At 42.8% G+C, this 13,183-nt stretch overlaps 1 protein-coding gene across 1 annotated transcript in view; it reads right to left on the bottom strand.

Annotated features, from left to right (window-relative positions):
* Positions 1 to 13,183, bottom strand: part of CHN1 (chimerin 1) — a 394,531-nt gene that overhangs the window by 55,409 nt on the left and 325,939 nt on the right. Inside the window, exon 9 of the mRNA XM_086956171.1 lies at positions 6,655 to 6,828. Coding sequence (XP_086812297.1) covers positions 6,655 to 6,828 — 174 coding nt within the window. The remainder of the gene's footprint in view (positions 1 to 6,654; positions 6,829 to 13,183) is intronic.

A 13,183-nucleotide genomic window follows, 5' to 3' on the forward strand; every position in this document is an offset into this window, starting at 1 on the left:
CCGCCTGTCGAGTATTTCGGACCTTTTTTTAATATTATGTGCGAGGGCTGCTTTCTATCCGGGCCACATTCATAAGGTTCGCTTATTTAAATTCTGTTCTGCTGACATGCATAATATAAAAGAAACTAAACGTCCTGAACATACAATCCAACCCCGCCCATCCCCCTTGTGCTGTTGTCCTCTACAGCAGCTTCAGAAGGCCGGCGCTTTTAGTGCTCATCATTAAACTTACAAGGGCGCCACGCTTCAGTTTTCAGCACAGCGCCTGCTTTTATCAAATGCGGGGGGCCCCATCTCCCCTATCGTTGTCCATGTGGCTTGTAGTAACTAATAACATGTATTCGGTTTGCTGCAGTCACCAACCTATTAAAAGTAACATGTGGCCTTCTAAATAACCGTATCACATATGGGTGACTTCCAATTTGATGCATGTTAATTACTGGGATGGTATTTGGCGGCGCTGTGAACACAATAAAACATGTCCCTGCAGGTGCCGTCCCACCAGTCACCTGTACATTGGATTCTTGCAGACAACGAAGGTTCGGCTGTTTCTTTCCTCTCTGGTATAAACTTCACGAGACCATAGAAAGCACGAGCGGGACATCTGCCAAGCTGCAACGGACGTCCCGTCCGCTCTATTATAGCGCACAGAGGGCCATTCGCTGCGGCTTGGCACAAGTCCCGCTTCCATCAAACTCTGAATCGGGCTGCGAGGCTCTAGTGCTGCGAGGACCAAGTCTGAGCACACTGGTCAACTCTTGCTGTGTGCGAGGATGGATCCATCGTGTCTTAGGGTTTAAAGAACATGGGATGACTTTTGGAGAGAAGCAGAGTGGAGGTCATGTGCGATAAAGTGCCTGGCAGCAGCAGAGAGCGCTGTGCTGACATCAGTGACAGTCCTGCCTTCGTAGCACCCTCACCCAGGCCCCGTGGTATGGACAGCGCCTTGCAGTAATGGCAGATGCACTCTCGGCGCTGCACAAAGCGTCACTACCTCAGTGTGCATTGGAAGCCGCAACACACACTAGACCGCGCCTAGAGGCAGTAATCAAGTGCAGTGTGCCCTGCCAGCTTACAAACACACTGCCGCCATCAAGGAGAGTCACCAGGCACTGCGCTGCTGCTCGCTTCGAGGCACCTAGGCGTGTGCACACAGTGTCACTCAGTCACGCTCTTCCTCTCATCCCATTCTTTGCCCAGTTGTCTTCTCTTCTTCTCCATTTCAACCTCTTCTTTCTCTATGTCTCCTGTCTTGTGTGCTCCTCCTGGGTTTGTGTGGTTTCTCGTTTGTTTTTTTCCTCTCTGTCCACAGTGCTTGTATCCGTGTTCCACCTTTCTGCTCCTTCAGTGTTCTCCCTTTTCTGTTTTACTTTCCCCTCACCCCACCCTCTCTTTGCCCCCTTACCACACCTAACCTTCTCTTCGCGGTCTCTCCACATCTTCCTTTTACATACTTTTCCCTTCTCCCTTGTCCCCAAGCTGAAGACAGTAAAGGGGGGTTGTAAATCCAGTATTTGTAAAGCACGAACAGTTACCCGGAGGCATCCCGGCGTTGGGGGCCGTCAGGAATATTACGCAATTTATTGCCCAGAGTCACATGGTGCTGGGCTGACTTGTTTCCGTTTCCCACCCGCTCCTACATTACGACCGCTCTACCTCACACCAGCTTTTTTATTTATTTTAATTGGAGCTTTTGTGCTAAAAAATAATTATTTTTCTATTTGCCATCTTCCAAACTGAATTGAGAAAAAAAAAGAAAACTGGAGCAAAATGCACCTATGTAATGTCAGCGAAGTGCGCATACATTCTGATGCATGCATTTGACAGTGGAATAACTGCACAGCCATTGTGTGGGCATTTTGTTATACATTTTTATTTTGATGATTGTGGGCAGCATCTCAATGCTTTGCAGCCCCACCAAAGGCAATTGGCAAAGCTAATACGTTCAAACGACCTGACCTATTTGCTCTACCAATGCTTTTTTCCAGTTTACCCTTCTAGGGATTTTTGTAAGACTGATGCACAGACTCAGTCCGATTGTAGTGACCGGCTAGAAAATGTCTTAAAGACATTGTTTCTAGAAGTGCATATGTTCTTAATCTATTTATGTCACAGATTACGTTCTATGCCCTCACACCCCCTCACCCTCTCACACACCCTCACCCCTCTCACACACCCTCACACACCCTCACCCTCACCCCCACTCACCCTCACACCCACCCACCCTCACACCCCCTCACCCTCACACCCCCTCACCCTCACACCCCCTCACCCACCCTCACCTTCACAACACTCTCACCCTCACACATCCTCTCACCCTCACACATCCTCTCACCCTCACACCTCCTCTCACCCTCACACCTCCACACCCTCACACCTCCACACCCTCACCCCCCTCAACCTCAAACTCCCTCACGCACCCTCACTCACCCTCACACCCACTCTCACACCCTTACCCTCACACCCTCATCCCCTTCACCCTCACAACCCCTCACCCGCACACACCCTCACTCACCCTCACACCCTCACCCTCCCAACCCTCGCCCTCAACCTCACACCACCGCCCTCACCCTCACAGACCCTCACACACCCTCACTCACTCACCCACTCACCCTGACTACCCTCATACACCCTCACCGGCATAGCATAACAAAACATAGTATAGCATAACAAAACATAGCATAGCATAACAAAAAAGCATAGGATACACACCCCCTCACCCTCACCCTCACTCACCCACCCACCCTCACTCACCCACCCTCACTCACCCTCACCAGCATAGCATAGCATAGCATAACAAAACATAGCATAGCATAGCATAGCATAACAAAACAAAGCATAGGATAGGAAAACAAAGCATAGCATAGTGAAACACAACAAAGCATAGCATAACAAAACACAACAAAACTTACCATAGCAAAACAAAACAAAGCATAGCAAAACAAAACATAGCATAGTATAACAAAGAATAGCATAACAAACCATAGCATAACAAAACATAGCAAAACACAACAAACCATAGCATAACAAACCATAGCATAACAAACCATAGCATAACAAACCATAGCATAACAAAACATAGCATAACAAAACATAGCATAACAAAACATAGCATAGCAAAACACAACATAGCATAGCATAACAAAACAAAGTTTAGCATAAAGCATAGCATAACAAAGCATAGCATAAAAAACAAAGCATAAAAAAACAAAGCATAGCATAACATAGCATAGCATACCATAAAGCATAGCATAGCAAAACATAGCATAGCATAACAAAACATCGCATAACAAAACATAGCAAAACACAACAAACCATTGCATAACAAAACACAACAAAACATAGCATAGCAAACAAAACAAAGCATAGCATTACAAAACAAAGCATAGCATTACAAAACAAAGCATAGCATAACAAAACAAAGCATAGGATAGCAAAACAAAACATAGCATAGCATAACAAAACACAGCATGACATAACAAAACAAAGCATAGCAAAACAAAACATAGCATAGTATAACAAAGAATAGCATAACAAACCATAGCATAACAAAACATAGCAAAACACAACAAACCATAGCATAACAAACCATAGCATAACAAACCATAGCATAACAAACCATAGCATAACAAACCATAGCATAACAAAACATAGCAAAAGACAACAAACCATTGCATAACAAACACAGCATACATAACATAACATTGCATAGCAAAACATAGCATAGCAAAACATAGCATAGCATAACAAAACATAGCATAGCATAACAAAACAGCATAGCATAACAAATCAAAGCATAGGACAGCATAGCATAAAAAAACAAAAAATAGGATAGCAAAACAAAACATGGCATAGCATACAGCATCACTCAGTGGCACCACAACATCACTGAGCTCCACCACAGCCTCAATCTGTGCAACCATTCAACAACAACTGGTTCAAATAGGTTATCTCAATGTTTCAAGCTTTATTACAAATGTAACAAAAAGATGTTAATATTTCACTTCTGTTCTTAGATTTTCGTCACAATAAAATACACTGAACATAATCTTCACAAATGTTATTTACAAAAGTTTAAGCTATTGCCATTATAAAGTACAATAACTTTTATTTAAGTATTAATTATTTAAAAAAATTAAAAAACATTGTTATTTGTAATATCAATACATGTAAGTCACGTAAATACAACACATATTGCATTACAAATGCTATAGATGTCACATTTGCGAAAGTTATAACTATTGGCATTGTAAATGACAAAGCTATTAATTTCGCTATTTTCAAAAACAAAACATAAATAAAAAATGTGTCATTTACAATACCAATAGCTCAAACTATCCTAATACGAGACTTATTGCATTGCAAATGCTTGTTAGCTTTTGCCATATCTTGAGGTAACAGGGTGTTTTTCTGTGTCATTTCATTGCTTTCCATTGTCACTGGGTTATATTTACTGGTTGTGCAGCTGTCCGCTCTGCATACTGTTGATCAGGCAGGAATAGTATTTGTGTAGCTTCTTTGCAGAATTGGCAAAGCATTTTTGTTCCTTCCAGTTCACGTTAAGGCAGAATGAAGGCCTGCATCGGTCAAAGATATTATTTTTGAGCAAGTAATCTGCTGCAGGTCTCTCCTATGCTGAAGTGTAGTCGTTGTCAAGTCCCCAGCGCCTTGAGACCCTTACGGGTAAGTAGTTGCGCTTTACAAGCCACTTGATTGACTGAGTGTTTGTTGAGGGCACCAGAGCCAACATTTTTCATAAAAGGAATGACCGTTGTTAGAATGCCCAACAGGTTTTCTTTGCGCTATTTTCCCACATTTGTCCTGTGGATGCAAAGTGGACTAATAAGAGGAGCTTCCGGTTTGTTACGGATGTGGTGTAGTAGTCTCTGTACGACAGATGTTAGATCTGGGCCTCCCACGCCTTTCAGTAGGTTATATATCCTAATAATATTGAGCCTTCATCTTTTTACTTCAAGACCAATTCTTCAAACAGTCCCTCCAGTGATAGCAGTTAGGTGCCCATGTGGCAAATTTCTTCCGATCTCTTGTCCACAATAACTATTCTTAAGTTATTAACTGCTGTTTAAAGCAATCAGTTTGCCCACCGGTTGGTCAACTCATCTTTATTCAGGTCCCTGGGGCTACCAGTCATCTGTTTGGGTCTCCTCTGTGCTATGTTTCCCCACTCATCTGTCAACAGGTGATTCTTTAGTTAACACTCATCTCCCCTAAAGCTTATTTTTACCGCAAGCAGCCTGCAACTCATGCTCCTAGCTGTCCTACTGCCCGAGATTCCTTTTGTCATTGGTGTTGGAGCAAGGATAGTTCTCCGGATGCCATCTCTGAGTAGGCCTATTCTAAAGGACCTTTCTTCAGGAAATACTCCCTCTCGTAACTTCACACCCACCTGGCCATGAACTTGTAAGCAGAGGTAGCCGGCCACTCTTAATATTCTTCAGGGAGTCTTAAATACTTCCTGTGCTGGACCTCCCCACTTCAGTGTCATGTGGGTTGCTGACTGTTTTCATTGTGATTCATTGTGATGCACTGGCTGTGGCCTTACCAACTATGGGGGTCCTGCATGCTGTGATGTGCGCAGCCAACGAAATTCCTCTCTACCAATATGCAACTGTGATTACCTCTGCCAAGCCTGCTACCCATTGCGGTTGTGTACGTTACTAGTGTTCTACTACCTGAATGGCCTATTGCAAGGTCGCCTCTCGAGTCACAGAGCAGCAGGTCACAAAGAGGTTTTGCGAAACAAAAGGGGATGAAAGGGGATGATGGACGGAGCGTTTAAGCAAATCAAACACTCACCCCCAGTCAACTGATCTGGGTTTAATCCATCACCATTCTTTAGCTCACTCAGCCACCCCAGTTCAGACATGGCCATATGCAAATCAGTCTGACCCTGTGCCTCATGGGAACAGTCCAGCCTGAACTGCCAAGCCATGTCTTCCCTGGACCAGAAACAAGCATCCTGGGACCGGTTTCGGATTCATAATCCTCATCAGCCAGGTTATCTTGAATCCAGTGGCCAAATGAGCAAGGGACTCACGTCTGAGCATACCCTGCCAACTTAGGGCGAGGCGTATCTTACCTTTTGTCTGACCATTTACGAAAAATACCTGTTGACTCGGTTCAGGTTCAATATATTTTTTCGTTTGGTTACATTTCCAAAGAAACAAGATTGGTCCACTCCATCTACCCGGTGTCCTTTTGATGGTATATCCGAACAGTCCACTATCCATGTAATATTGTTCTGCAAATTTTATGAATCACCCCGCAAATGTTGGATCACTCCAATATTGTTATCCTTGGGTTTGAGAAGATGCTGCCCTGCCCTTTTGGCGTTACAACATTTAGAATCAGTATTCAGTGCTAAATGTATTGCCATGTTTCTTAAAATCTGTTTAAAAATTCGTTGCAATCATGATTAATTGTAGTTCCAGTGTTTTATAATTTTTACAGTTATTTATCCTTTTATATTTTTGTAACGAACTTCTGTTCTTTTTTAAACTATGTATGTTGATTCTCATTTGTACTTTTTGTGGTTCCTTTAAAATTTGGAAACCGAATAAAAGTTATTAACAACACATAGCACTACAAAAACTCAATAACCAAGTAAACTTCATCAACTCCAGTGTGCCTTACCTCTAGATTCAATCTCTCTGATGCACATATCCACGACCATAGGTCGCTTAGTGTTGTGCGCCTTCACTAAGGTTGTGAGATCACAGCTATATACTTTCTTTACGTGCTTCAGGTCAGGCTTGCAGTCGTTAGGCACCATCTTGGAACACTGTTTGTGAACGTTCAAACCGCAGTCTGGAAGGATACAGAAAATTAATGCATTTAAAGCTGAATCAAGACCGGGAACATGCTTGCCTTCATACAGGTCAGTATTATCAACAACAAAAACACAGTGCACAGATGCACTGAAGTCTAAACAGGATGCCATCGGCTCATAAGTACAGATGAGTAAAGTCATCAGGAAAGTGCTACAAATAGGCGCTGTATCGTTGTGGCAGTCTAACAAATGCATTTCTCCACCTATGCAAACTTTGAGATACATGCAAACCAGCCATAAGAGCAAAATAATATTTTTTTTTTTTTTACAATAAAATAACCATTTTAAGAACTTAACAATATTACAGTCAGGAACGTGGGTTGGGGGTTCTTAATAATTTCACTTCTCATCCAGAGCCCTAACTTTACTTAAGAATGATCTCTCGGGTTCACTGCTTTGCAAAGAGTTGGCATTTCAGTAGCTTAAGAATTTCAGCAATTTTTCAGTTCATTAGTTTGCCGTTTAGGGACTGTGCTTGAGAAAATGAAACTATTTTTCCATTATCCCCACACATCTCACGCGGTGGAGGCAAGAGCTGAACTCATGGCCGTAAGGCGAATGGACCACTGCCTTCATCACGTACGTCACCAAGCACTGGAAACACAATTGATGTGCTGTCGCTCAACTTCGCATGAAATCTTAAGGAGAAAGAAAAGAGTACTGGTAGATCAACTCCTTGGCACTGCAAGCTAGAGGGTAAGTAAAACTATTTTTTTTTCAAATACCCTAAATTATCATATGTCTGCAAATGTAATGTGTTAACGGATTGGATTAATTATTTTTCATACCACATATTCAGTCCCGGGACATCTTAGCCAAGCGTAGCAAAGTATTTGCAGGTGCATGTTGAAAACAGATCAGATTTATTTAGCATATGTTAGTACGTAAGGATGTGCTAGGCATTAAGGTAAATTCCAAGTGCCTCAAGAAGAAACAGTTATGATCCACAGCACCAAAGAAAGGCACGTATGGATAGAGTGACAATGAAATGCATTCACAATCCCTTGCAGCAAATCCAATAAAGAGCAACAAAGGGTTAATTAAACTCAAAGTAGTTTAATTGAGACCAAACTATGAGCCTGTAATTTCTGATACAGACGCAAAATTGTTTGAATTTCTTCGCTGTAGTTGGATCACTGGTAACGTTCGCATTGGGAACACCACAAAAGGAGTGAGAATGTTGCAAAACAAATACATATTAAGCATTGGCAAAGCCAACGGGTGTGGCTTACATTTGTACTTATAAAACAGACCGATTGGCTTTGTCGTTAATTGCATGCTGGTTTAGGTCCACAGGGGTGACAAGGAAGGAGGGTCATTACTGGAGGATATTCTGCTTTTTAAAGAAGCAAGTCTTCAGCTAATTTATGAGCTGCTGAAGTGATGGTGCAAGGCTTGTGTATGGAGGGATATTTCATCCCAAATCTTTAGTGCGTGAATAGAAACGACTAGGCTCAAAGCATTTATCTTCTGCATTATTTGCTTTTGAGTCTGGCGAGGTCTTCGTTCTTTGTATAATAATTTATTTTATTTATTTATTTAAGAAGTTTTCTATAGCGGAGCCAGACCCCAGGGTATCTGATCGCTTTACAGTAGGTACAGCACAGATAATCATCAGATATAGAATAGAGGGGAGACATTTCCACAGAGGAGCGAAAAAAATGGAAGAGCAACACATTGTTAGAAGTTAGAAATAGAAGTGTCTCATACATGCATACTGGTGCACCAATTACTGCTGGTACTTACAGTTTTATAGATGTTATATCTGTTTTGAAGGTAGTACAGCCAATGCAGCTATTTTGATGAGAAGGGCAGCAGTATCTTTGTCACGCTTCTGATGGGTTTGCTAGTATGGAAGTCATTTAAGGGTTGCCAGGGTTCACAGATAAGATCTCTGGCTTGTTCCCCTGAAACCCCAGGCACATCCCTTGCGACCCCTAACCTCAGAGGTAGCAAAGTCAGTGCTACGAACACAGGGGTAGCTGTCTCTTTTGGGCGTTGGTGTTCCAGCCACCTTATTTTCTGTCCATTTTATTTTTAGACTAATAGTGAATTATATTCTGTTATTCACTATCAGTCTAATAAAAAATAAACCACGAGAGCTGGAAAGACACCTTGCTTGCCAGCAGAGGCAAGCTACAAATGTGGCTTGAAATGTATATTATTTGGAGATGTTGTGATTCTGGATCTTATTAGAACATTGGGAGCTCCATTGAAAACAATAGAGTGCGCCAAGCTTCTAATGGCTGGTAGAAACCCCGAGCTCTAACATTTTAATGTTTGTTCACAGTTGTTGCTGTGAACAAAAGGCTGCACGAGCCCGAGGGTTTTCAATACCCTCATTCTCCGTGAGGCCTCTGTTTTATAAATAGAACATTCTGCCCTACAGGGGCGGAATGTTCTAATAGCTGTAGAACCCTCTGGTGTGAGCTCTAGCGGCCTTTAAAGGCCCGGTCCCTTATTAAAGGTCCTCGCCGTCGGCTCGGGCTTTTAACCCTGGAGCAGTCCTTTAATGGCCGGTAGAGCCCGCAACGGCTGGCTCTTTGGCTAGAATATGTATATTATGTCATATGTAAAGAAACCTGTAGGGGAATGTGGAGTGTGAAGGTAGCCTCCATTCTGCATCCTTTGTATCAAGCTGGCATTCCGTTGAAGTCAGAAATGTTAGAGATGGCCGAGGAAAAGCTACACTCCTGAACCAGCTGAACAAATAAAGCAACTTCAACATACTTCTGCCTCTGGCTGTAACTTGGAGGATGTAAGAGAAAGGGTGTGCATGGAACAACATACTGTGCACGTGCTCAATATTTCTAGTTATAAATTATAAATCAGTTAAAGTATTTTTCTCTTCATCTATATTCTGCTACACTTCTAAGCCTCCTGATAGTATTAACTGAACAACCTTGCCATTCCAAGCACCTAACTACCTTTAGTATTAATGATAGGATATTAACTAAATACGATTTAGGTTTTTGAAGGTGTTGACCCCACCAGAGTTTCAGATAGCACAGTAGATTAAGTCAACTTTCCTATTTCAAACACTGCTAAGTATTCATTTGAAATCATTTTTAATAGTACTGTTGATATAGTTAACAAATTGCAGTTCTGTACTGCCTAAATTAAATGTAGAAGCTAAGTGATGGCATCACCCATAACCGACTAATTCTGAACCGGAAGCCAGCAGCTAAAACACCCAACACTTTGCCATCTACTAACAAATCATATAGCTGCATTACAATAAGTGCCTTGGGGGTGCAAGGGGCGATTGAGCCGCTTCACGTGCCCTGGGGCACTTTGGTATTACGAAAGGGGGGCGCAGACACTTGTGTGTCCCCTTCAGTCTTACCAATAGAGCTGGCGCACTTAAAGCGCCAGCTCTACCTTCAGGGGGCATTCCCTCATTTGCACAGGGGCGTGCCCTATGCAAATGAGGGAATTCCGTTGCTTCTGCGCCTGCGCCATATTACAGACATCGGTGCAGAGGCAAAGAAGCTTCTTTGCCTCTGCACCCGTGTCTGTAATATAGCGAAGGCGCAGAGGCAAAGGAATTCCCTCATTTGCATAGGATAAGCCCCTGTCCATAGCAGCCCTCTGGAGGGGGAACGTGGGTCCTATGGACAACCCCAGACATCCCCTTGCAGGCGGGGGCAGTCATTGACTCTAATCCCCTTTAGAAGTGCAGGCGGGTTCTGCCTGCACTGTGAAAACACAGAGCAGCTGAATGTGCGGGCAGCACTAGTTCGCAGCTGCCCTGGAGGCAGTGCATACGTCGCAATAGGGCGCATTGTCAATGTTCCTTTTAAAAGGTGTGCCCGGCACAAACAACAACACTGCATAATACGGCCCAATGTGTGCCGCAAGAGTTAAATGGACTCCTAAAAGTCTGCCACTTGATACTAATATGTATATACTCACTCAACTTGTAATGCTTTTGTAATTCATTTCAAATGGAAACCCCTTGACAACAGATGGCGTTAGCGTTGAAAAAATGAGCAAAGAATGACTGTAAGCCTTGACCTTTAAATAAATGAGTCAAAAAGCCAGCAGATCTCAGTTCTTACCATGTATAGCTAGGATGCATTTTGTTTCAACAACTAAAATGTTCTGGCTGCTTTCAAGTATAATTATTTTTCTGAGAACTGAATGCAATCGTTACAGCTGCCATTCAAGCTTCCACCGAAGCAGGGCTCGGTGTACTGGAACAAGACGGGGTTTGTCTACCCACGAGTTACTGAGTCACTGATTATGAGTAATCCGTCAGGGGGTGAATTTAATGTTCTTACAGAATGTCCTTAAAGAAGAATAAACGTGGAAAAGTGCCACCACGCAAGGGTTCTTTTTATTCGAAATTATTTAGGAGCAGATGACAAATCTAAAATCTTTTAAAATGATCGCATCCCAACTCCAAAAGACAGATAATTCTAGCTTACAATATTACCAGTTGAACCCGTACATTCTGGGAAGTTTTATACTTTAACCAGCGCACACAAGAAGGCAGACAATTAAGTCCTGTGCGAAAATACAATGCATTCCACAATATCCAGTACTGAATTATTCATTAACTCCATATGGAACTGGGCAGACGGGTTTAAATCCCGGACCCACACATTCTGTGATTCTGGGCAAAACGGCTTAATCTCCCCTAGCAATCGGGTTCCCTTGAAAAAAACTCTAATACCCGGGGGGAGGGGGTGTGTGTGTGTGTGTGTGTATATATATATATATATATATATATATATATATATATATATATATATATATATATTCAGATTGGATTTTATATTACAATTGCATCCAAATGAGCATACTGGTCTTTGCAGCATGCATTTTGCGACCATGCAAAGTCACCTCAAATAAAAGTAGGTTAAACAAGTGTTTGCGAGAGTTGGAGCTATTGGCACTGTAATTGACAATGTCTTTTACCAATGTGTTTTGGTGTGGAGTGGATGTATGTGGAATTATGTGGGTTGAATTGGAATGGTTAGTTGTGGACATTGTGTGGGGTGGAAGGGTGTGGTGTGTAGTGTATTTGTGTGGTGGAATTATGTGGCACGGTGAATCGATGGGTGTGACAGCTGCACAGAATAGATAGGAAGGAAGATATAGAGGGGTACGTAGTTTGTGCATTAAGTGCTGAATGAACTCCAGAAAGAGTGTGTGAGAAGGAGAAAGAAGGGGAGAGCAGGTCTCAGACTCATAAGGAGGGTGTGCTTATGTGCACAGGAGTTATGAACCCGAACCCGAAACCGGTCCCAGGATGGTTGTTTCCGGTCCAGGGAGGACATGGCTTGGCAGTTCGGGCTGGACTGTTCCCATGAGGCACAGGGTCAGACTGATTTGCATATGGCCATGTCTGAACTAGGGTGGTGGAGTGAGCTAAAGAATGAGGATTAAACCAGATCAGTTGACTGGGGGTGAGTGTTTTCATTTGCTCAAACGCTCCTTCCATCATCCTCTTTGGTATCACTATGTGCACAAGAGAGCATGGGTTTGAGGGACGGAAATCTTGAAAAGGCACAGTAAAGAAACTGTGCTCGAAGAGCTGAAGTGAACCAATATGAGAGAAGCAGAAACAGTGCGTGAAAGGTGTGAGACAGTATGAGAGAGAAGGCTTGGAGGGGCACCGAGAGGGGGAGGGGGAGACGAGATGTCCACCAGAACACACCGCAAGGAGGTACAGGAAGGTAGCATGTGTCAGCAGGCAGTGTATAGAGGGGAGGGTGAGGGAGGGATGAGAGGGGGCAGTTGAATTGCGAGATGAGAGGGCGTATTGTGAGTGTGGAGGGTAGATGACCAGTTTGGTGGAAGAGCATGTTGAAATGGGTTGTATTGAAATTGTTTGTTATGGAATTGTGTGGTGTGTGATTGTGTAGTGTGGAGTTGTGTAGTGGAAATATGTGGCATGGTGTGCTGTGGAATTTTGTGGATAGTAATTAAATAGTATAAAGGGTGAGTGGAGAACTTGATTCCACAATGACACCACTTTACAGTCCTGGACTTTTCATTTTACAGATCATTTTTCTAGGCGTGCTGGTCCAATTAGTTGAATTCAGCTGAACGAAGACTACAACTCACAGAATGCACTGATTTGTGAAGGTATAGATGATACCAGGAGAAAACACAGTGAGATTAGCTCTTATGGAAAACCTACTCTTGGCAGAATAAAGGATGTAACGTCGAGATAAACTACATCTCTGTACAGGTGTTAAAAAAAGATATTTAAATAATTACTTCTTAATGCACATTTGCGAACAGAGCACCCTGAAGTTTCTAAAGATGCTTGCTAGCTAGTACTATTTCACATTTAATGGTTAATCTTCCTCCACATACCAA

Source organism: Lissotriton vulgaris, chromosome 2_1 (genome assembly GCF_964263255.1).
Source record: "Lissotriton vulgaris chromosome 2_1, aLisVul1.2, whole genome shotgun sequence".
NCBI lineage: Eukaryota > Metazoa > Chordata > Amphibia > Caudata > Salamandridae > Lissotriton > Lissotriton vulgaris.